Here is a 21,305-nt window from a genome sequence, read left to right as displayed (position 1 = left end):
CTAATCATAATTCTGTGGGAAACGGAAGGGCTCTGGTCAGCCATCAGTCTGGTGACTATAATTGTCTGTTGAATGCCCGTTTACAGTGGTGGCAGAAAAAGTCTGGGAACTTGCATTCACACCTGAAAAGGCGGACTCCTGAAAATTTGCTGGATTTAGAAACACAACCTTTTTTGTAACTTAATATAGTTCAGACTTTGAGTTAGCATTGTCAGCAGTGCATTGAAAGTTTCACGTTCACTTGTCACGTCATTTGGAAGCTGTTCCACATGGTTGTACTATCACGATACTGCCAAACTAAACCAAATGAGTCTAGCTTGTATGATGTGATGTAGTGCAAATACAGTAATATTGGTTACTGTAATATTTCTGGATAATTATGGTTTAAAGCTGCTGTTAAATGTGATTTTTCCTGACAGAGTTGGTTACAAGTTACCTTGTTGATTGAAGTATATTCAACTTGTTGTTACAGGTGCCTGTACGGCTCATTGAAGCTGTTGAGAGTCGGGACATGTTCCAGCTTCACATTGTATGCAAAGATTCCAAGGTGGTCAGGTATGTTATGTCACATTTCCTTGATATGGAACTCAGATAGCAGTACCAGAGCATTAAGAATACGATTACAGCTAGCTTCTCCAGCCTCGCAGACCTTCACAAGGCTTTGCACATGCAGAATTCTGAACTGAAAAGGTACCGAATGGGCTGGAACTTCCAAACAATCCAGCATCCAATTTGGGGGATACCCTAAACATGTTCTTGGGAAACCCTCACAGAACTTCAAAGGTAAACATTTGTTCTGCGATAGACCAGAAGTGCAGATTTCCTCTTAGCAGTTGCGCTGCGAACCATTTGAAAATGCAATTTAATTCACAAACATTGGATGTTTCCTCCAGGTTTACACCAATAGTTACTGGGAAAAAGTTAGAAGAATTAAAATCTGTTCTTACTTCTGGATAACTATTGCAAAGGCCCAGACCAACACCCCCATGGGGCACTCCACCCTCGGACTAACAATCCCCAATGGGATTCACCTCCATTTGCACGGGACTCCTCACCCCAGCAGGCCTGACCCCTACCCGACCCCATAGGCCCGATCTGACAACCCCACACTCAGCACACCAGCGCCCTTGCCCACTTGACCGGAAACCTCCCCTGGGCCTGTCAACCCCTATACTCCACAAATTGCAAAATTCTTTTCACTCACTTTAGGTAGTTAGCTTCGCCTTGGCCTACCAATTTCGCTGGACCTCTAAACTTAACCTGATTTACAGCAGTTAGTGCCGGAAGAAAAGGGCATGTCTTCCTTCAATCTCTCTGCTGGACTGGGAAGCTCTTCTTTGGACACAGCTGCGTTGCGTAGATTCAGCCCAACCATGTCAGAAGATCACACGAATTGCCACTCTGAGGAAGTTATACCCCAATCTAACCCAGGTTACATCTCTAACTGTGTCTGTACAGTTCAAGCCCTGAAAATTATAGTCCTGAGCTCTCACTCTGAAATCAAAATCCAATGGCAATGGGCACCAAGTGCACCAGGTAAAATGGGTTTATGGAGAAGACGGGTAATAAGATGTAATTTGAGTGTATTTATGAAGAGAGGTAATAAGGTTCATGCGAATGCATCAAGAGTATATCCTGCTCTAAGCACTGTGCCCAGATTGTCTCTGAAAGTGTCCATCCATTAATTTAAACTTGCACGCAGGTTGCTTGTCATAGTACGCATTTGTTTAAAGTAGAAAGCTTTGCTATGTTGATAAATGTCTATGGGTGCGATTCCTCGCATTGAGCTTGACACACCTCCCGCTATTCCCGGAGAATAGCAGGAGAATCCCTAAAATGGGTTCACACCGGGCGCTGAATAGAACGGGATGCTTCTGGCCTGTGGCACAGGGCGTGAACCAGCTCAGCATGTTTAAGTGAGTACTTAAATATGCTCAGTCTGTTCGAAGCCGGCGCCTCCTGGCTCGTGGCATTCTCTGACCTCCGCCGGCGCATTGTGAGGCAGGCAGGAATCACTATTGACTTCCATGAATGGAGATCAGATATGATGACCATGCCAGGATTCTCAGAGGCCATTGGAGCACATCGCCTGGGTCCAGAGGACCCGCGAGGTCGGGGCGGGCCCTCTGGACCCAGGCGATGTGGTCAGATTGGCACTGCTAGTGTGCCTTGGGTCTTTGCCACGGGGCAGGGCTTGAGAGGGGGCATGGCCATGAAGTAGGTGGAGGGGGGCCTTTGGCGATCCCATAGTGGGATGTCGGTCACGTGGAGTAGTGGGGTCCTTTATAAATGGAGCCCTGATCTCCGAGAAGCTGGCTGGCCGGTATCTTTAGGTCCTGCACCTCTCTCTCCTGGCGGGAATCTACCCACGCTCCAAAAAAATTACTAAGTGTGGGAGAATTGAGATGGGATTCACGTCAGGACAGCCCTATGTTTTAAAGCTTTCTCACTTGCAGTTAGTACAGATAATAGACAATGGGGCACGCGTTGGTTAAGTGAAAGAAATAGAAGAAATAATATTCTGAAGCTGTCGTGCAGGAATCCTGGGCGGGATTCACCGTTGTCCGACGCCGATATCGTAATCGGCGACCGGGCAGAGAATCTACTCCGACGGCGAAATTGGGGCAGGCGCCGGTTTCACGCCAGTCAGTCATGGGGCTCTGCCCCGGGAAATGGCATCATCGCGTTATGCGCCGTTGGCGTGCCTTCAGCCGCCCCTCCCGCGATGCTCCACCCCATTGGGCCGAGTTCCTGACCGCACAGGACACGTGTGATCTCAGCGGTCGGGAACCTGGCGTGATGGTTGCGGACTGTGTCCAGTGCCGCCACACTCCGCCAGGATCTGTGCCATTGGGTGGGGGGGGGGGGGCGGTCGCGAGGGCTGGGAGGACTGGTGGAGGGTGACCAGGGGGTGTGCTGTGGGCTCACAGATGGCAGATCGGGCCTGCGCCGGGTCGGCGCCATTTTGCACGGCGCGACCGCTGTAGATCGTCGCCCGTGCGCATGCGCGACCAGGGACCCGGCCGTTCTCTGGCCGTTTTTGCCGCGGGAGTCGGGAGTTTCACACGGTGCCGCGCTAGCCCCTCACCGGTCCTGGGATCGGTGAGGGTCTCACACAGTAATTCTGGTCGTAAAAGACCACACGTGCTCTGTTGGCATCAACATTTAGTCGCTGAAACGGAGAATCCAGCCCCCTATTTTTTTCAGTAATGTACTTCAAAGAAATTTCAGGAAAGATTTGTTTTACTTTCTGGAGTAGAAGACTTAGCATCAGTAGATCTAATTTTTGCATTTTGAATCTCAATTTTCAGGATAAGTTGGTACATGGAAGAAAATCTTGGTTTTGTGTGCCTGTGTTTACCTGCAAATGCCATTGTGCAACAGTTAATCATCGTATTCAATGTGCCTCACCGGTTCACCCCTTCTTAATACTCTTGAGTTTAGACAACTTTGGGGAAATAATTGTGAAAATGTACAGAGGTGTGAAAATTGAGCATTTCCCTGAATATGGTTTCTATTGTGTCCTTGGCATAACCCCTGATACAGGCAGTAAATTGACCATATTTTGAATTGAGTGGCATTTACACCCTGGCCAGTTGCCAGAGTAAAGCTTTTCCCAATCAGGAAACTATCATTGTGTAGGTGAATTGGTAAAGGAGGTCTGATGAACTTTCCCTTTCTGGCAGCAGGAAATAAAACACAGATGCAGGAAGTCTTTAAAACAGAAACTGTCATCAATCAAATAAACACTTTAATCATATTAACTGTATAGTGTTAATCACATGGTGCCCATCTTTGATTTCACAATAGTGTGCAAATCATAGATTTCTTGGATAGTTGATCTCTGTACCCCTGATACGTCTCGCTTTTTTAAATGAAGAAAATCAGAACATTTTGAGAAGTGGATCAATTGTGTATTACATTGTTCAGTCTTACCCCAACCCCATTTTCAGTTTCATTGCGGAGGCCACTATCATTTTGGGTGAGTTGACATGGATTATTTTCAAAACATTGAGTTTATTTGTTCATTTGTTTCTCATGAATTTTAAGTGGCATTACAACTCCCTGGGCTAGTGCGTGGTCAATTCCAGCTTCACTTGACCCGGAGTCGCAACTAATTAACCAATAATTTTTAGAAAAATGCCTAAAGTCTTTGTCCCTTGTTGCCCAATAATTACCAGGCAGCAAACACAACTGGATAACTATCAACTAATTCCTAAGCCCCCCCCCCCACTACTTTAACTTGCCCCATCCTATATATATATATAATATGTATAAACACACACACGACAGACAAACACAGAGGGGAAGAGAAGGGTAAAATAATAAGTACAAGGTACGAGTCTTTGTTTCAAATGATTGTTTCCAGCACCTTTCCTTCAAACCAGGCTTTCAGGTCGAGATTTCTGCTTTCCAGTCTGTAATGGTTTTCACTATAAATTCATTCAGGTCTCTGCAGTTTCAAAAAGACATCAGCATTTTTGGAGAAAACATGAGTGAGAGAGTAGATCCTTTCCCCCGAGTGCGTAGAATTTAAAATTGGACATTCTGAATTCCCCCTCCGTGTACCCAAACATGCACCGTAGTGTGGCGACTAGGGGATTTTCGCAGTAACCTCGTGTGTTAATGTAAGCCTACTTGTAACGTTAAAAGATTATTATTAATAGGAGCAGGAGTAAGGCACTCAGCCCCACGGACCTGCTCTGCCATTTAATTAGGCCATGGCTGAACTTCCACTTAAGTACCATATTCCTGCATTATCCCTGCACTTGCTGTTTTTAACATCAAGTTAAAGTTTTTAACATCAAGTTAGGGCAGCACGGTAGCATTGTGGATAGCACAATTGCTTCACAGCTCCAGGGTCCCAGGTTTGATTCCGGCTTGGGTCACTGTCTGTGCGGAGTCGGCACATCCTCCCCGTGTGTGCGTGGGTTTCCTCCGGGTGCTCCGGTTTCCTCCCACAGTCCAAAGATGTGCAGGTTAGGTGGATTGGCAATGATAAATTGCCCTTAGTGTCCAAAATTGCCCTTAGTGTTGGGCGGGGTTACTGGGTTATGGGGATAGGGTGGAGATGTTAACCTTGGGTAGGGTGCTCATTCCAAGAGCCAGTGCAGACTCGATGGGCCGAATGGCCTCCTTCTACACTGTAAATTCTATGATAATCTATGATAAACATGTGAAAGTCTTATCGATCCATGAGTTTCTGGGGCAGAGAATGCCAAAGATTCACTATTCTCCTCATCGTGGTCCAAAATGGCCTGTCCCTTATTCTGAGACTATGTCCCCTGGATCTAGATACCCCAGCCAGGGAAACATCCTGGATCTATCCTGTTGAGCATTGTAAAAATTTTGTGTGTTTGAATGAGATCACTTTGTATTTTTTATAGACTTGGCCTCTGTTCTCTGCTTTTTTAGAAGAATGAGATCACCTTCTAAAATACAGAGAATAAAGGCCGAGCCTATTGATCTTTCCTCATTAGGATAATCCCTCCATCCCAGGAATTAATCTTGTGAACATTCATTGTTCTCCCTCCATAGCAAGAATATCTTTCCTTGGATAAGGAAACCAAAACTGTACACACTGGTGCGGTCTCACCAAAGCTCTGTATAATTGCAGTAAGACATCTTTACTCCTCTACTCGAACCCTCGTCATAAATGCCAACATACCATTTGTCGTCTTGATTGCTTGCTGTACCTGAATGTTAGTTTCAGTGATTCATGAACAAGGACACCCTAGTTCCTTTAAAGTTCAACACTACCCAGCCTCACAACATTTAAGAAATATTCTGTAGTTCTGTTTTTCCTACCAAATTGGATGACCTTGCATTTCTCCAAGTTGTAATTCTTCTGCCAAATTTTTTCCCACTCACTTAGCCTCTCCAAATTTCCATACAGCATCGTGGCATCTCCCTCATGCTTCCACCTAGTTTTGTCATCTGCCAACTTGGAAATATTACATTTAATCCCACATCCAAATCATTGATATAGTATTGACGTCGGCGTAAACACCGGAGTGGTGTACGCCGGCGTCAACGGGCCTCCTGGCCCAGCAATTCACCGGTCTTTAGGGGCTAGCACGGCGCCGAACGACGGCCCTGCACGGCCGGCGTGGGTCCGTGCATGCGCATGACGGCCAACTCCGCGCTGGCGCATGCGCATGGTTGCCACTGTCGGGGACCTTACAACGGGCTGCGCGGAAGGAGGTAGGCCCCCTCCAAATTGTGGCCGCCCGCCGATCGGAAGCTCCCGATCGCGGGCCTGGACCCCGTGGAGGCCCCCACCGGAGTCAGATCCCCCCCGCCACCCCACCAGGACGTTCACCGCGGCCGCAGGTCCAAGCTCTCCCCCACCCCGCCCCCTCCCACCACCACCACCAGGATGTTCACCGCGGCCGCGGGTCCATGCTCCCGCCGGGTGGTACCAGGTTTGAACCACGCCGGTGGGACTCGGCGGGAATACGGCCCGTCACCCACAGAGAATCACCGCGGGGGCTATTTCAGCGGCCCCCGACTGGCGTCAGAGCAGCGTGGCGGGAATTTCCCGCGATCTCCAACCCGGCATGGGCTCGGAGAATCCTGCCCATAGATTGTGACTAGCTCGAGCCAAAGCACTGATCCTTGCGGTACCCCACCAGTCACAGCCGTGCCAACCTGAAAATGACCCATTTATTCCTGTGCTCTATTTTCTGTCCTTAAGCAGTTCTTAATCAATGCCAGTATATTCTCCAAATCCCATGTCTTCTAACCTCTTACGTGGGACCTTATTTAAAGCTTTCAGAAAATCTAAATATACGACATCCACAGTTCCCCCTTATCTGTTCAAAGATATAAGAGCACAATTAGGCCATTCGGCCCATCGGGTCTGCTCCGCCATACTATCATGGTTGATATGTTCTTCATCTGTTGCCTACAATACTACAGACCAAGTGTAGGATTGTAAAATCAGCCAGAGCATCTCCTCCCTAGAACACATGATTTCGGAGCAGGAGTTGGCAATTTAGCCTCCCGAGCCTAAACACCTTCAATGTGATCATGTCTGATCTAAACATGGCCTCAACTGCACTGTCCTGCCCATGATACTTAACCCTTCAACGCATCATGAATTAAAAATCTGTCTGACTCCTTCAAGTTTACTCACTGTCCCTGCATCCACCACATGCTGGGGTAGCGAATTTCACAGATTTACAACCCTGTGGGAGAAGTAGTTTCTCCTCAAATCTGTTTTAAATTTGCTACCTCTTATTCTAACATTATGACCTCTCGTTTTAGAGTTAGTTACATTGCTAGTTACATTGTCAAAAAATAAGTTTGTTAAACATGATTTTTCTTTCATAAATCCATATTAACTCTGCTCAATCTACCATTATTTTCTAAGTGCCCTGTATTCACATCCCTTATTATACATTTTAGAAATTTCCCTACTACTAGTGTCAGGCTAACCGGTCTGGTTACACGTTTTCTCCTTTAAATGGTGGGGTTACATTTGTCACCTTCCAATCTGCAGGAACCATTGCAAAATCTGTGGAATTTTTAAAGATTGAAAGATGGTCAATGCATGTACTATTTCTACAGCAGCCTCTTTCAACAGATTAGGATGTAGATCATCAGGTTTGGGGGATTTATCTACTTTAATCTCATTAATATCTCTAGTGTTTTTTTAAATTAATATCTTGCAGTTCCTTATTTACAGTAGTCCCTTGATTCTTCATTATTTCTGGGAGTTTCCTCTGTGAAGACAGACACACAGTAGTTGTGCAGTTTCTTTGCCATTCCTTATTCCCCATTATAAATTATCCTGTCTCCGCATGAAATGGATCCACATTTGCTTTTGCTAATCTTTTCCTTTTTACATACCTATAGAAGATTTAACAGTCCATTTTTATATTTCATAGAATTTACAGTGCAGCAGGAGACTATTCTGCCCATCGAGTCTGCACCGGCCCTTGGAAAGAGCACCCTACCCACGCCCACACCTCCGCCCTATACCTGTAATCCAATAACCCCACCCCACCTTTTTGGACACTAAGGGCAATTTAGCATGGCCAATCCACTTAACCTGCACATCTTAGGACTGTGGGAGGAAACCCACGCAGACATGGGGAGAACGTGCAGACTCCGCACAGACAGTGACCCAAGCCGGGAATCGAACCTGGAGCTGTGAAGCAACTGTGCTAACCACTGTGCTACAGTGCTGCCCATATTTCTCACTAGTTTACCCTCATTCTATTTTCTTCTTGGTCCTTTGCAGAATTTTAAAATGTTCCAAATCCGTAGCCTTTTTTCATTGCACAGTGCTAGATCTAAAATAGCTAATTCCTCAACATACTACTGTAGAAAACCATCTCTCATACATTCCAAGAATTTATCCTCCACAACATTGATACCAATTAGATTTGCCGAGTCAATATGTAAGTTTAAATCTCCCTTGATTACTATATTACCCTAGTTTAAAACACCTTTAATTTTCCTGACTTATACTGTGATTTACATTACCACTGCAGTTTGGCTGCCTGTAAACAACTCCCACTAATGTTTTCTGCCCCTTGCTGTTTCTTAGTTCCACCCAAGCTGATTCTATGCCTTGACCTTTAGAACTAAGGTCAACTCTTACTACAGTACCAATGCCCTCTCTTAACAAAACTACCCCACCGTCTTTGTCCAGCTTCCTGTCCTTCCTGAATCTTGCATGCCCATATCCTTTGTTTAACTTTAACAGTGGAGTCTAGATCAGATGAACTTCATTGGATGGTCAGCATTAAAATGTTCTCTCTGGCTACATGTTGCCTTTTTGTTCATTTGCCTCTTGGTAACTAAATATATGGACTGCTTATTTTCCAACATTTCTTTGAGAAGCAATGTGACATATGGGCAAGATATTTATGTCTCTCAGGACATTCTTTAGCTACATTACATCTTCTACAGTATATGGGTAAAGATTGTACATAAAAAATGTGACCTACACTTGCCATTAGAGTATCTGTAGCTGTAATCAAAAATCATTTATTTGTGGATAATACTAAGTAGAACATAAAACTGTATGTATCCACTCATAAATTCTTTGCTTATTTCATTCGTTCACAAGATTTTGTTTTCCTCGAGACAATAACTCAGTAAAAAGCTGCACTTTGCCTGAAACAGATAAATAGATATTTGGGTGGTGATGGCATATGCTTCTAAAGCGTTCTAGCCAAGTAAAATAACTTGTCATTTAAGAGTCAGCTATGATGATATACGGTGTCTCAATATGTGGATGTATGGAGACACTAATCCTTCTGGTTAACCTGACAAGTTTGTGACAGCTGTCACAGATTAAATTACACATCACTAAGAGATCAGAGTGCAAATGACATTTAAATGAACAGCCAGACATATCTTAACAGTAGAAGGCCAACAAGCTAATCTACCTAACCTGTGTCCAGCCAGCCCCTACCTAATCGGAGCCATGAGGTTGTAATGGGACAATCTGTGGGCTAAATGCCAGGTGGTAATGTAGGACCGAGTTTCCAACACATAGTCAGAGGGACACATACACCCCTTGACGCCCTAGCAATCTGACCATTGAAATTCAAAAATTTCCATCATACTATTGCGTTGCACTGTTTACATTTTCCATTCTCTTCTGTTTGATCCACCAGTACTGTTTTGTACAGCAGCATATGACAAACTAGTGTGCAGCATAAAACGCCTGGCAAAACCAACCTGTAGTGTTCAGAAATAGCAACTTGTACTGATTAATACAACTGATGAAAAATAAGAGTTGATATACTCCAAGCATGTTTTCGAGAAGAGGAAACTACTGTATTGGTAGTTTATACTTTATTATTTTTATTTACAGCTGAATGATAATGTTTAATTAAGATCATGTCTTGCGTGTTTTTCTAAAACAATGATGAATATTGAGGTTTTAGCGGAAAAGGTTGAGTAGGAATATTCGCAAAGATCTGGTCATTTGCATTGTTCAGTAAATAGGTATTTTGGTGTTGAGTGTGCTTTATTTCCTAAACTCTTGCTGTTCCACAGGTGTCATTTTTCTACATTTAAGCAATGTCAGGAATGGCTGAAGAGATTAAACAAGGTGATTGCCCATCCGACCAGACTGGAGGATTTGTTTGCCTTTGCCTATCATGCCTGGTGCCTGGGAATCTGTGCAGATGAGGAAGATCAGCATGTGCACCTCTGTCGTCCAGGTGAGTGGAGAAATTAATGATGGGTCGTGGGTTGAAGGGGGACGGGAGGCGTGGTCTGTGCCCAATTTGTGACGTGGACTGGTGAAGAATGTTTAATTTTGGCAGCTCTTGATGTGCCATTTACCAATCGTTCTCGTATCCCTGGTATCATGTCAGGTAGGTCAGCTTTGCCAGATGAGGTGGGTTGCTTAGTTTTACTTGTAGTACTGCCCTGGCTAGTATTGGAAACTGCCCGCAACAACAATTAATATAAACCAAGAAAAAGTCAAAATAATTAAAGTCTTTAATTATTTCTTTCGCATATTCTACTATAATTAAACCTGACTGTTAGCTCCTCTTGTGTTTCTTCAGGTGATCATGTCTGCCACCGGTTTGAAATGGAAGTAGAAAGGATGCGTTTTGATCTGCAAAATGTCTGGAGAGTCAGTGAAGTCAACACCAATTATAAGTGAGTGAATTCTAATGGCTAAACAAGATGCGAAAATTATTATTTGGACTGCTACCTGACTTGGCCGATGCATTCTGATTAGCACATGACAGAGCTAAACACTTGAGAGGCGATGATAGTGGCTGGGCCACTCGAGGTTGAAAGATCACAGGGCAGATACACTTACATTGTAGGATTGTGAGGAATTCTGCTGGGAATCGAGAGCCACCATTTTTCTTCTTTTTTCTCTTTACTATCTTTCACACCTTCCACTCATGTCAACATCTTTCATCACTGCCAAGTAAATTGTTCTTTGTTCACCACATTCCCCAATCCTGAATCCCATCACCCTTAACTTCTCTTTAAATACTTTTTCCCTCCGTAGAATTCAAATTGGCCATCCATTGACTTAATCACATACTATTGACAAGTCACTCAAACTATCGTATTCCACGAGTCGATGTTTCTTCAACTGTCTTGTCCCGGTGAAGTAAATTTATTTAATCTCCTCCACATCTCCTTTTGTTTCCTGTTTCGGTCCCGAGTGAGTTTCTCTTAATGGCACCCTGCAATGGATTGCCAGCTTCCCCACCATATCATCTTGTTAAATCTCTACTCAAATTCAAGATAAAGACAGACTCTATCCATAACCTTGCACTTTAGGAATGCCACAAGATTCGGGACCTAGCTTGGTGACTTTGACTCTTTTCTCTGCCTGCCGTTATAATCCATCATATCCATTAATCAGTTTGTCACTCATGACCAATCTCCAATCCCTTCTCACTTTATCCCGTTTTTCCATTTTCCACCCTTCAGGATTCTCTTAATCAATTGCCTTCTCATTCTTCAAGGTTATTACTTCTTAAAATCCTTCTCTGTGACCTGAACCTCAATTATCAAAATAAATTCCCCTCTCCTGACTTACTTGCTTGCCTTGTTTTCCCTCAAACTTTCTGTTCTCTAGGTCAAAATATCACTTTGAATGATGAGCCACCCTCAGTAGTGTGAAAGCCAAGGCACCTACATTGCCTGGTTAGCTGAGACCCCTGCTGTGCTTAGTGATTCAATCTTGCATCTGATGAATGGCCCTTATTAATTTAATTAAACTAATCTGATCTGTAAGATGAGACAATTTTGAGATGACTAGTATAACAGCCTGTTTTTGTCTAAAGCTGCATTATAGTAACTGTTTCTGATAGCCTCATGTGAACTTTGCAGGTCATTATGTAAAGTAATCCCCAAATCCCTTTCCTGAGAATAATTAAAATTTCCAATAATGACGTAATTTATTTTATTTCCAACCATCAAACCTTGACCCCCACATTGCTACACGTGTCTTTGAGAGTCTTGTCTGTCACTTCCTCTAAAATATGGCTCACCTATCCCACATTTCTTTATTCTCATTTATTGCCTTTGTTCTGAATACAGACAGCCCACAACCTCCTCTGTATATACTTTAAAACACCAGTCTTCTCTTGTTCACCACCTTCTGCTCAATCTCATTACTATTTATCTTAGCGCTGCCTTCATCACCTTAATCCCTATTTAACCTGTTGATGTCATCAACCCTATATTCACCATCATTTTCCATCTTTCCTCCAAAACAAACATTATCATCTTCAGTCCTCAAAATAGCAACCCTTGTCCTGTGTCTCAAATTTCTCTCTCCAAAGTCCTGAAATGCACTGTTGTCCAGCATCTTCGTTCCAAAAGGCTTTTTGTCGTCAACCCTCCAATCTGTCTTACTGTGACCCTATGATCTGTATATATCCTAGGGTTCCATCTCTGATTTTAGATGTGACCGTATCACGATCTTGCAGCGTGAAAATGTTGTACTTCTAGTTTTGTATTTAACCGTTTTGGCTATAGATCTCCCTCTGGATCCTTCATAGACATTCCCTGTTTCAAGAATTATAATCGCCATATCTTGGTAATCCTGAATTGTGTACAATTCAGATGGAATGTTGGCATTTATTGCACAAAGAATGGAATATAAAATCGGGAATGTTTTACTATAGCTGTACAGGGCCTTGGTAAGACTACATCTGGAGTACCATGTGTAGTTTTAGTCTCCTTATTTAAGGGATTATTTTATGAAAAAGGTTGAACAGGTTAGGCCACAATACCCATTGGAGTTTAGAAAAATGAAAGATGAACGTATTGAGACAAATAGAATCCGGAGGGTATTACGATCCCAGACCAGGCCCCAACAGTGGCTAGGATACTGGACAGAAACCCCAATATTTTATTTTAATTTTATAAGACTGTGAGGAAAGGATACTTAACTCCAGGAGTGATTACATGAAAAAATAGGGATACACTTTATTACTAACACCGTATTAAAATCTTTAACATCACACCAGAAAATAGCTTATAATTATCCCAGTACGAAGTCTTACAACACCAGGTTAAAGTCCAACAGGTTTGTTTCGATGTCACTAGCTTTCAGAGCGCTGCTCCTTCCTCAGGTGAATGAAGAGGTCTGTTCCAGAAACACATATATAGACAAATTCAAAGATGCCAAACAATGCTAGGAATGCAAGCATTAGCAGGTGATTAAATCTTTACAGATCCAGAGATGGGGTAACCCCAGGTTAAAGAGGTGTGAATTGTCTCAGGCCAGGACAGTTGGTAGGATTTTGCAGGCCAGATGGTGGGGGATGAATGTAATGTGACATGAATCCCAGGTCCCGGTTGAGGCCGCACTCATGTGTGCGGAACTTGGCTATAAGTTTCTGCTCGGCGATTCTGCGTTGTCGCGGGTCCTGAAGGCCGCGATATGCTAGTGACATCGAAACAAACCTGTTGGACTTTAACCTGGTGTTGTAAGACTTCGTACTGTGCTCACCCCAGTCCAACGCCGGCTTCTCCACATTATAATTATCCCATAAACAATACTACTCAATACAGTGAATACAATATCCTTAATTGCTATCTTTATTCCCACTTAAACAAGAAAATAGACCATCTCAACTCTCAATCCACTTTAAATACCAATGGCACACAGGAATACTTGCTTTGTAGAGATGTTCTTTGAGAAAGTGAGAAAAGACCTGACTCCTGTTAGACTGTCATGTGAGAGTACCTTTAAGAAATGTACCTTTAAGAAATGGGTGTTTATCAGTGATGTCAGAGTGTGGGTGGAGCTGGGCTGTCTGTCAGCTTTTTACTTTCATTTTAAGCTGTTTGCTGCAGGGTGTGTCTTAGTTTCATTTTCAGCGTTGGAGCTCAAGCCAGACAGAGCAGGTGTACTGTTGATCTCTCTGCCATGAAAAGACTATCTCTTGATCATTTGGTGAATTCAGAATTATAAATGTTTTCAGTAGTGAATGTAAACCTGATGTGCTTCTGGTAAAAGGTGTTTTAGGTCTTATGGATGTTAAAAGGAAAGCTTGAAGAATTACTTAGTGTTATATTCTTTGGGGGTTGTATTTGAATTAATGGTTGCTGAGATGTTCCCTGTATGTTTTAAAAAGGTTACCTTGAGTTCATAGAATAAACATTGTTTTGCTTTAAAAAATACTTTTCCATTTCTGCTCTACCACACCTGTAGAGTGGGCCGTGTGCTCCCCATTCCACAATCTAGTAAAAGTTGTGGGTCAGGTGGACTCCATGATACACTTTGGGGTTCTCTAAACCCTGGCCCATAACAAACTGGGGGCTCTTTCGGGATAAAAGTCTATCTATTGGATTGGCTTAGTGAACTTAAAGACAGTGAGGGGTGAGCATATTGCGGTTGCTTTTCAGGTGCGGTATTCCAGTTTAAGTGGGAAGTGTGTTGTGGACAATGGCTCTTTCAGAGCCTCTGAAGTTGTTGGGGGTGGAGACAGTCACACACAGTACCTTAAGGACAGAGACTAAAAGCAGACTGTTAGATTTGGCAAAAACATTGCAGTTAACATTACCTGACAAAATGGGAAGAGATGAGGTAATTATGGCGGTGGCTAAGCATTTAAAGTTGCCTGAGATACAGTTTGACTCATTGGAAATGGCAAAAATTCAGTTACAACTTAAACAAATGGAACATGAGAAAGAATTAAAGCAGCTTGACTACGAAAGAGAGAGGGCAAAAATAAAAGGAGAGAGAAGAAAGGAGAAAAGCAAGAATAGCCCTAACAAGACAAAAAGAAAGAGAAAGGGAGATACAGATAAGGGAAAAAGATAATGAGAGAGAGTTTGAACTTCAGAAAATGGCCATGAAACATGACAGTCAGATAAAATTTGTAGACATAAAGGGAAATGTACAGTTGGATGATAGTGATGAGGGTAGTGAGAAAGAGCGACATAGTCGAAAGCTTGGTGGGGATCTATTTAAATATGTCCAAGCATTGCCAAGGTTTGATGAGAAGGTAGAGCCTTTTTAATTTCATTTGAGAAGGTGGCCAAACAAATGAAATGGCCATAGGACAGGTGGGTGTTACTGATTCAAACAAAGCTGTTAGGTAGAGCTAGTGAAGTGTTTGCATCACTACCGGAAGAGGTATCTGGAACGTATGAAGAGGTGAAGAAATCCATCTTAAGTGCATATAAGCTAGTGCCTGAAGCTTACAGACAAAGGTTTAGAAATTTAAGGAAAGAATTTGGTCAAACATACATGGAATTTGAAAGGATCAAACAGAGTAATTTTGATAGGTGGATAAGGGCTTTGAAAATAGACCAAATGGAAGCTCTCAGAGAAATTATACTTTTGGAGGAGTTTAAAAATTCAATTCCTGATGTAGTGAGAACTCACGTGGAAGAACAGAGGGTTAAAACTGTGAGATCAGCAGCAGAAATGGCAGATGATTATGAATTTGTTTATAAATCAAAGTTTGGTTACCAACATCAGTTTCAGCCTGTGAGGGATAGGAACTGGGGACATGAGAAATACTCAAGTGGTAACGGTAAAGGTGATCTGATGGAAGATAATAAGGAGAGTGTACCTCAGATTAAAAAAGAAATCCAGGTGAGTGGAAAAAAAATGAAAAGTTTCAAATGTTTTCACTGTAATAAACTAGGCCATGTAAAGTCACAGTGTTGGTTGTTGAAGACAAGCACTGGGAAGGCTGATGTGGTAAAACAGGAGAAGACAGTGGGGTTTGTTAAAGTGGTAAAGGAAAGCCCAAGTGAAGCGAAGGAGTGGCAAAAGATTGTACAGCCTGATCAAGAGGTGATTGATCAGAAGGTGCCAGATCTCTTTAAAGAATTTACTTGTGTGGGTAAAGTTTACTCGTGTGTATCAGGAGGAGCAGGTAAAGAAGTCACAATTTTAAGAAATACAGGAGCTAGTCACTCTTTAATGATAGAGTTACGTAGTTTGGGAAGAATGTTGCCAATATGTGGAATTCAGGGTGAGAGGAGTAGTGTTCAATTACATAAGGTAAGGTTGGAAAGTCCAGTGAAGAGTGGTGAAGTGGTAGTAGGAGTAATAGAGAAACTATCTTGTCCAGGAATACAGTTTATCTTGGGTAATGATATAGCTGGATCGCAGGTGGGCGTGATGCCTACTGTGGTTGATAAGCCAGTGGAAAATCAGACAACTGAAGTGTTGAAGGACGAATATCCTGGGACTTTTCTGGATTATGTAGTAACAAGGTCGCAAAGTCACAGGTTAAGACAAGAGGAGAAATCAAAGAGTGAAGATGAAGTACAATTATCAGAAACGATTTTTGATCAGATGGTTGAAAAAGAACAAGAACAGGTGAAGGATCAGGTGGATATTTTTAGTTCAGGAAAATTGGCGGAGTTACAACAGAAAGATGTCGAAATAAACCGGATGTATCAGAAAGCATACACAGAAGAGGAATCTGGGACTTCCGGGTGCGGCGATGACCAGCTGAGTCGCACGTTTCGGCAGCTCCCTGTGGAACGGACTTTTGGGCTCTTAATAGGAGCCCCATCGGCAATTTTAATGGCTAAAAGCACTGTGCGGTAAACCAGAAGGGAATCCTCCCTGGACACGGATGGAAAAAGGAGAGGAAAGTGGCCGGATTGTGGTGGATCCTTTAGAGCAGCGGCAAGGAAGGCAAGCATAAACCAAGATGGCGTCGGAAGGTGGCAGTTTAATATGGGGCCCTGAACAACACGAGTTCTTGAAGCGCTGCGTGGAAGAACTTAAAAAGGAGATGAAGAAGGAGCTGTTGGCCCCGATATTACAGGCGATTGAAGGGCTAAAGGATGAGCCCAGGAGCAGGAGCTTCGGGTCGTGAAGGCAAAGGCTGCCGAGAACGAGGACGATATACAGGGCCTGGTGGTGAAGACGGAGATGCACGAGGCACACCATAAAAGGTGTGTGGAAAGGCTGGAGGTGCTGGAGAATAATGCGAGGAGGAAGAATTTAAGGATTCTTGGTCTTCCCGAGGGTGCAGAGGGGGCGGACGTCGGGGCATATGTGAGCACGATGCTGCACTCGTTAATGGGATCGGAGGCCCCGACGGGTCCGTTGGAGGTGGAGGGAGCCTATCGAGTTATGGCGCGAAGACCGAGGGCTGGAGAAATTCCCCGAGCCATAATGGTGAGATTTCTCCGATATAAGGACAGAGAGATGGTCCTCAGATGGGCAAAGAAAACTCGGAGCAGTAGGTGGGAGAACGCGGTGATCCGCGTATATCAGGATTGGAGTGCGGAGGTGGCGAGAAGGAGGGCGAGCTTTAATCGGGCCAAGGCGGTGCTTCATAAAAGGAAGGTCAAATTTGGAATGCTGCAGCCGGCAAGACTGTGGGTCACACATCAAGGGAAACACCACTACTTTGAAACGGCGGATGAGGCATGGACATTCATTGTCGAAGAGAAATTGGAATAAGTGGGTTATAAAAAAAAAAAAGAACGTTTGAGACAAAGTGGTGAGGCGAATATGGGGGGCAAAGAGGGGGGAAAAAGGGGGGAGAGGAGAGATGATTTTTAAGTTGTTAATCCTGCGACCCGGTAACTTTTCTCTCTTCCCCTTGTTGTGGGGGAGGGAGGGAGGGAGGTGGAGGAGCTGGGGGCGTCGGCCATTGGGGGCGGGGCCAAAAGGGAAGCGCGGGCTTTGTTCCCGCGCTATGATAATTATGGCGGGAACAGGGAAGCAGGAAGGAGGGGGCGTCGCACAGTGCGAGCCGAGGTCACGGGGGAACCCGAGGTCGGCCAGAGTTTGCTGACTTCTGGGAGCAACATGGGGGGTGCAATTACGCTAGTGGGGGATCTAGTGGGGGGGGGGGCTAACTGGGTTGCTGCTGCTGGGGAGAAGGGGGAGCTGGTATGGGGTGGGGTGGGCGGGGCGGGGGGGGCGCCACCTGGGGGGGACACAGCTACGTGGGAACCGGGTGAGGAGCTGGTTAAAAAAAGGGGATGGCTAGTCGACAAGGGGGGGGGGGGGTAAAGAGCCCCCCAACCCGGCTGATCACGTGGAATGTGAGAGGGCTGAACGGGCCGATAAAGAGGGCACGGGTACTCGCACACCTAAAGAAACTTAAGGCAGATGTGGTTATGCTACAGGAGACGCATTTGAAACTGATAGACCAGGTCAGACTACGCAAAGGATGGGTGGGGCAGGTGTTTCATTCGGGGCTAGATGCGAAAAACAGGGAGGTGGCTATACTAGTGGGGAAGTGGGTAATGTTTGAGGCAAAGACCATAGTGGCGGATAGTGGGGGCAGATACGTGATGGTGAGTGGCAAATTACAGGGGGAGGCGGTGGTCTTAGTGAACGTATATGCCCCGAACTGGGATGATGCCAACTTTATGAGGCGCATGCTAGGACGTATCCCGGACCTAGAGGCGGGGAAGCTGGTAATGGGTGGAGATTTTAACACGGTGCTGGAACCAGGGCTGGACAGATCGAGGTCCAGGACCGGAAGGAGGCCGGCTGCAGCTAGGGTGCTTAAGGACTTTATGGAGCAGATGGGAGGAGTAGACCCCTGGAGATTTAGCAGACCTAGGAGTAAGGAGTTTTCGTTTTTCTCCTATGTCCACAAAGTTTATTCACGGATAGACTTTTTTGTTTTGGGAAGGGCGCTGATCCCGAAGGTGACTGGGACGGAGTATACGGCTATAGCTATTTCGGATCACGCTCCACATTGGGTGGACTTGGAGATAGGGGAGGAAAAAGAACAGCATCCACCCTGGAGAATGGACATGGGACTATTGGCGGATGAGGGGGTGTGCTTAAGGGTTAGGGGGTGTATTGAAAGGTACTTGGAACTCAATGATAATGGGGAGGTCCGGATGGGAGTGGTCTGGGAGGCGCTGAAGGCAGTGGTTAGAGGGGAGCTGATATCAATCAGGGCACATAAAGGAAAGCAGGAGGGTAGGGAACGGGAGCGGTTGCTGAAAGAACTTCTGAGGGTGGACAGGCAATATGCGGAGGCACCGGAGGAGGGACTATACAGGGAAAGGCAAAAGCTACATGTAGAATTTGATTTGCTGACTACGGGTAATGCAGAGGCACAGTGGAGGAAGGCACAGGGTGTACAGTACGAATATGGGGAGAAGGCGAGCAGGTTGCTGGCCCACCAACTGAGGAAAAGGGGAGCAGCGAGGGAGATAGGGGGAGTGAGAGATGAGGAGGGAGAGATGGAGCGGGGAGCGGAGAGAGTGAATGGAGTGTTCAAGGCATTCTATGAAAGATTATATGAAGCTCAGCCCCCGGATAGGAAGGAGAGAATGATGTGTTTTCTGGACCAGCTGGAATTTCCTCAGGTGGAGGAGCAGGAGAGGGTGGGACTGGGAGCACAGATTGAAACGGAGGAAGTAGTGAAAGGAATTAGAAGCATGCAGGCGGGGAAGGCCCCGGGACCAGACGGATTCCCAGTTGAATTTTATAGGAAATATGTGGACTTGCTGGCCCCGCTACTGATGAGAACTTTTAATGAGGAGAGGGAAAGGGGGCAGCTGCCCCCGACTATGTCAGAGGCAACGATATCGCTCCTCCTAAAGAAGGAAAAAGACCCGCTGCAATGCAGGTCCTATAGGCCTATTTCCCTCCTGAACGTGGACGCTAAGATTCTGGCCAAACTAATGGCAATGAGGATAGAGGATTGTGTCCCGGGGGTGGTCCATGAGGACCAAACTGGGTTTGTGAAGGGGAGACAGCTGAATACAAATATACGGAGGCTGCTAGGGGTAATGATGATGCCCCCACCAGAGGGGGAAGCGGAGATAGTGGTGGCGATGGATGCCGAGAAAGCATTAGATAGAGTGGAATGGGATTATTTGTGGGAGGTGCTGAGGAGATTCGTCTTTGGAGATGGGTATATTAGATGGGTACAGCTGCTGTATAGGGCCCCGATGGCGAGCGTAGTCATGAATGGACGGGGGTCTGAATATTTTCGGCTCCATAGAGGGACAAGGCAGGGATGCCCTCTGTCCCCATTATTGTTTGCACTGGCGATTGAGCCCCTGGCAATAGCATTGAGGGGTTCCAGGAAGTGGAGGGGAGTACTCAGGGGAGGAGAAGAACACCGGGTATCTCTGTATGCGGACGATTTGTTGTTATATGTGGCGGACCCGGCGGAGGGGATGCCAGAGATAATGCGGATACTTGGGGAGTTTGGAGTTTTTTCAGGGTATAAATTGAACATGGGGAAAAGTGAGTTGTTTGTGGTGCATCCAGGGGAGCAGAGAAGAGGAATCTGCGTGTACACCAGAGTGTTATTACCGTAAAAGTAATCTCTTGATGAGAAAATAGAGACCTTTACATATGCAGGCGGATGAAAAGTGGGCAGAAGTTCATCAAGTAGTATTGCCGGTAGGGTATAGAAAGAAGGTGTTGCGAGTTGGACATGAGGTACCAGCGGGAGGTCATTTGGGAATAAGGAAAACACAAGCTAAAATACAAAAACATTTTTATTGGCCTGGACTACATAAAGATGTAGTTAAATTTTGTCAATCATGTCACACATGTCAAGCGATAGGGAAACCTCAAGCGGTGATAAAACCAGCGCCCTTAATACCTATTCCAGCATTTGAGGAACCTTTTACACGGGTCCTAATTGATTGCGTAGGACCGCTTCTTAAAACGAAAAGTGGGAATCAATATCTTTTGACTATAATGGATGTGTCTACTAGGTTTCCAGAGGCCATCCCAGTACGTAATATTACAGCCAAAAAGATTGTGGAGGAGTTACTTAAATTCTTTACTAGATAGGGACTACCCACAGAAATACAATCGGATCAAGGATCAAATTTTACCTCGAGGTTATTCAAAGAAGTTATGGATAGCTTAGGAATAAAACAATTTAAATCAACTGCGTACCATCCAGAATCGCAGGGAGCGTTAGGAAGGTGGCATCAGACATTAAAGACAATGTTGAGGGCTTATTGTCACGATTATCCAGAGGATTGGGATAAAGGAATTCCATTCGTACTATTTGCAATTAGGGATGCACCTAATGAGTCAACCAAATTCAGTCCTTTTGAACTAATTTTTGGTCATGAGGTAAGAGGACCACTTAAATTGATTAAGGAAAAATTGGTGAGTGAGAAATCGGAAATTACATTATTGGATTACGTGTCAAATTTAAGGGAACGATTAAATAGAACAGGTGAATTGGCTAGACAACATTTAAAAGGTACACAAAATGTGATGAAACAGGTGGCGGACAAGAAATCCAAAGTTCGTAGTTTTGCCAGTGGAGATAAAGTTTTAGGATTGTTACCAGTGGTCGGTGAACCTTTAAAAGCTAGGTTTTGTGGACCGTATCAGATTGATTATTGTAGGGCATTATAGGATC

General features: G+C 44.7%; 1 protein-coding gene across 7 annotated transcripts in view; it reads left to right on the top strand.

The window, feature by feature from the left end:
- mtmr4 (myotubularin related protein 4) overlaps nucleotides 1-21,305 on the top strand; it is a 255,708-nt gene that overhangs the window by 167,312 nt on the left and 67,091 nt on the right. For all 7 annotated transcript variants that reach the window (XM_072469397.1, XM_072469391.1, XM_072469392.1 and 4 more), the window contains 3 exons: nucleotides 473-555; nucleotides 10,021-10,187; nucleotides 10,539-10,635. In XM_072469397.1, the coding sequence (XP_072325498.1) occupies nucleotides 473-555; nucleotides 10,021-10,187; nucleotides 10,539-10,635 (347 nt within the window). The remainder of the gene's footprint in view (nucleotides 1-472; nucleotides 556-10,020; nucleotides 10,188-10,538; nucleotides 10,636-21,305) is intronic.

The sequence above is a fragment of the Scyliorhinus torazame genome, chromosome 12 (genome assembly GCF_047496885.1).
Source record: "Scyliorhinus torazame isolate Kashiwa2021f chromosome 12, sScyTor2.1, whole genome shotgun sequence".
Taxonomy (NCBI): domain Eukaryota; kingdom Metazoa; phylum Chordata; class Chondrichthyes; order Carcharhiniformes; family Scyliorhinidae; genus Scyliorhinus; species Scyliorhinus torazame.
The sequence above is the reverse complement of the archived record's forward strand: the minus strand, read 5'-3'. Positions and strand labels throughout refer to the sequence as shown.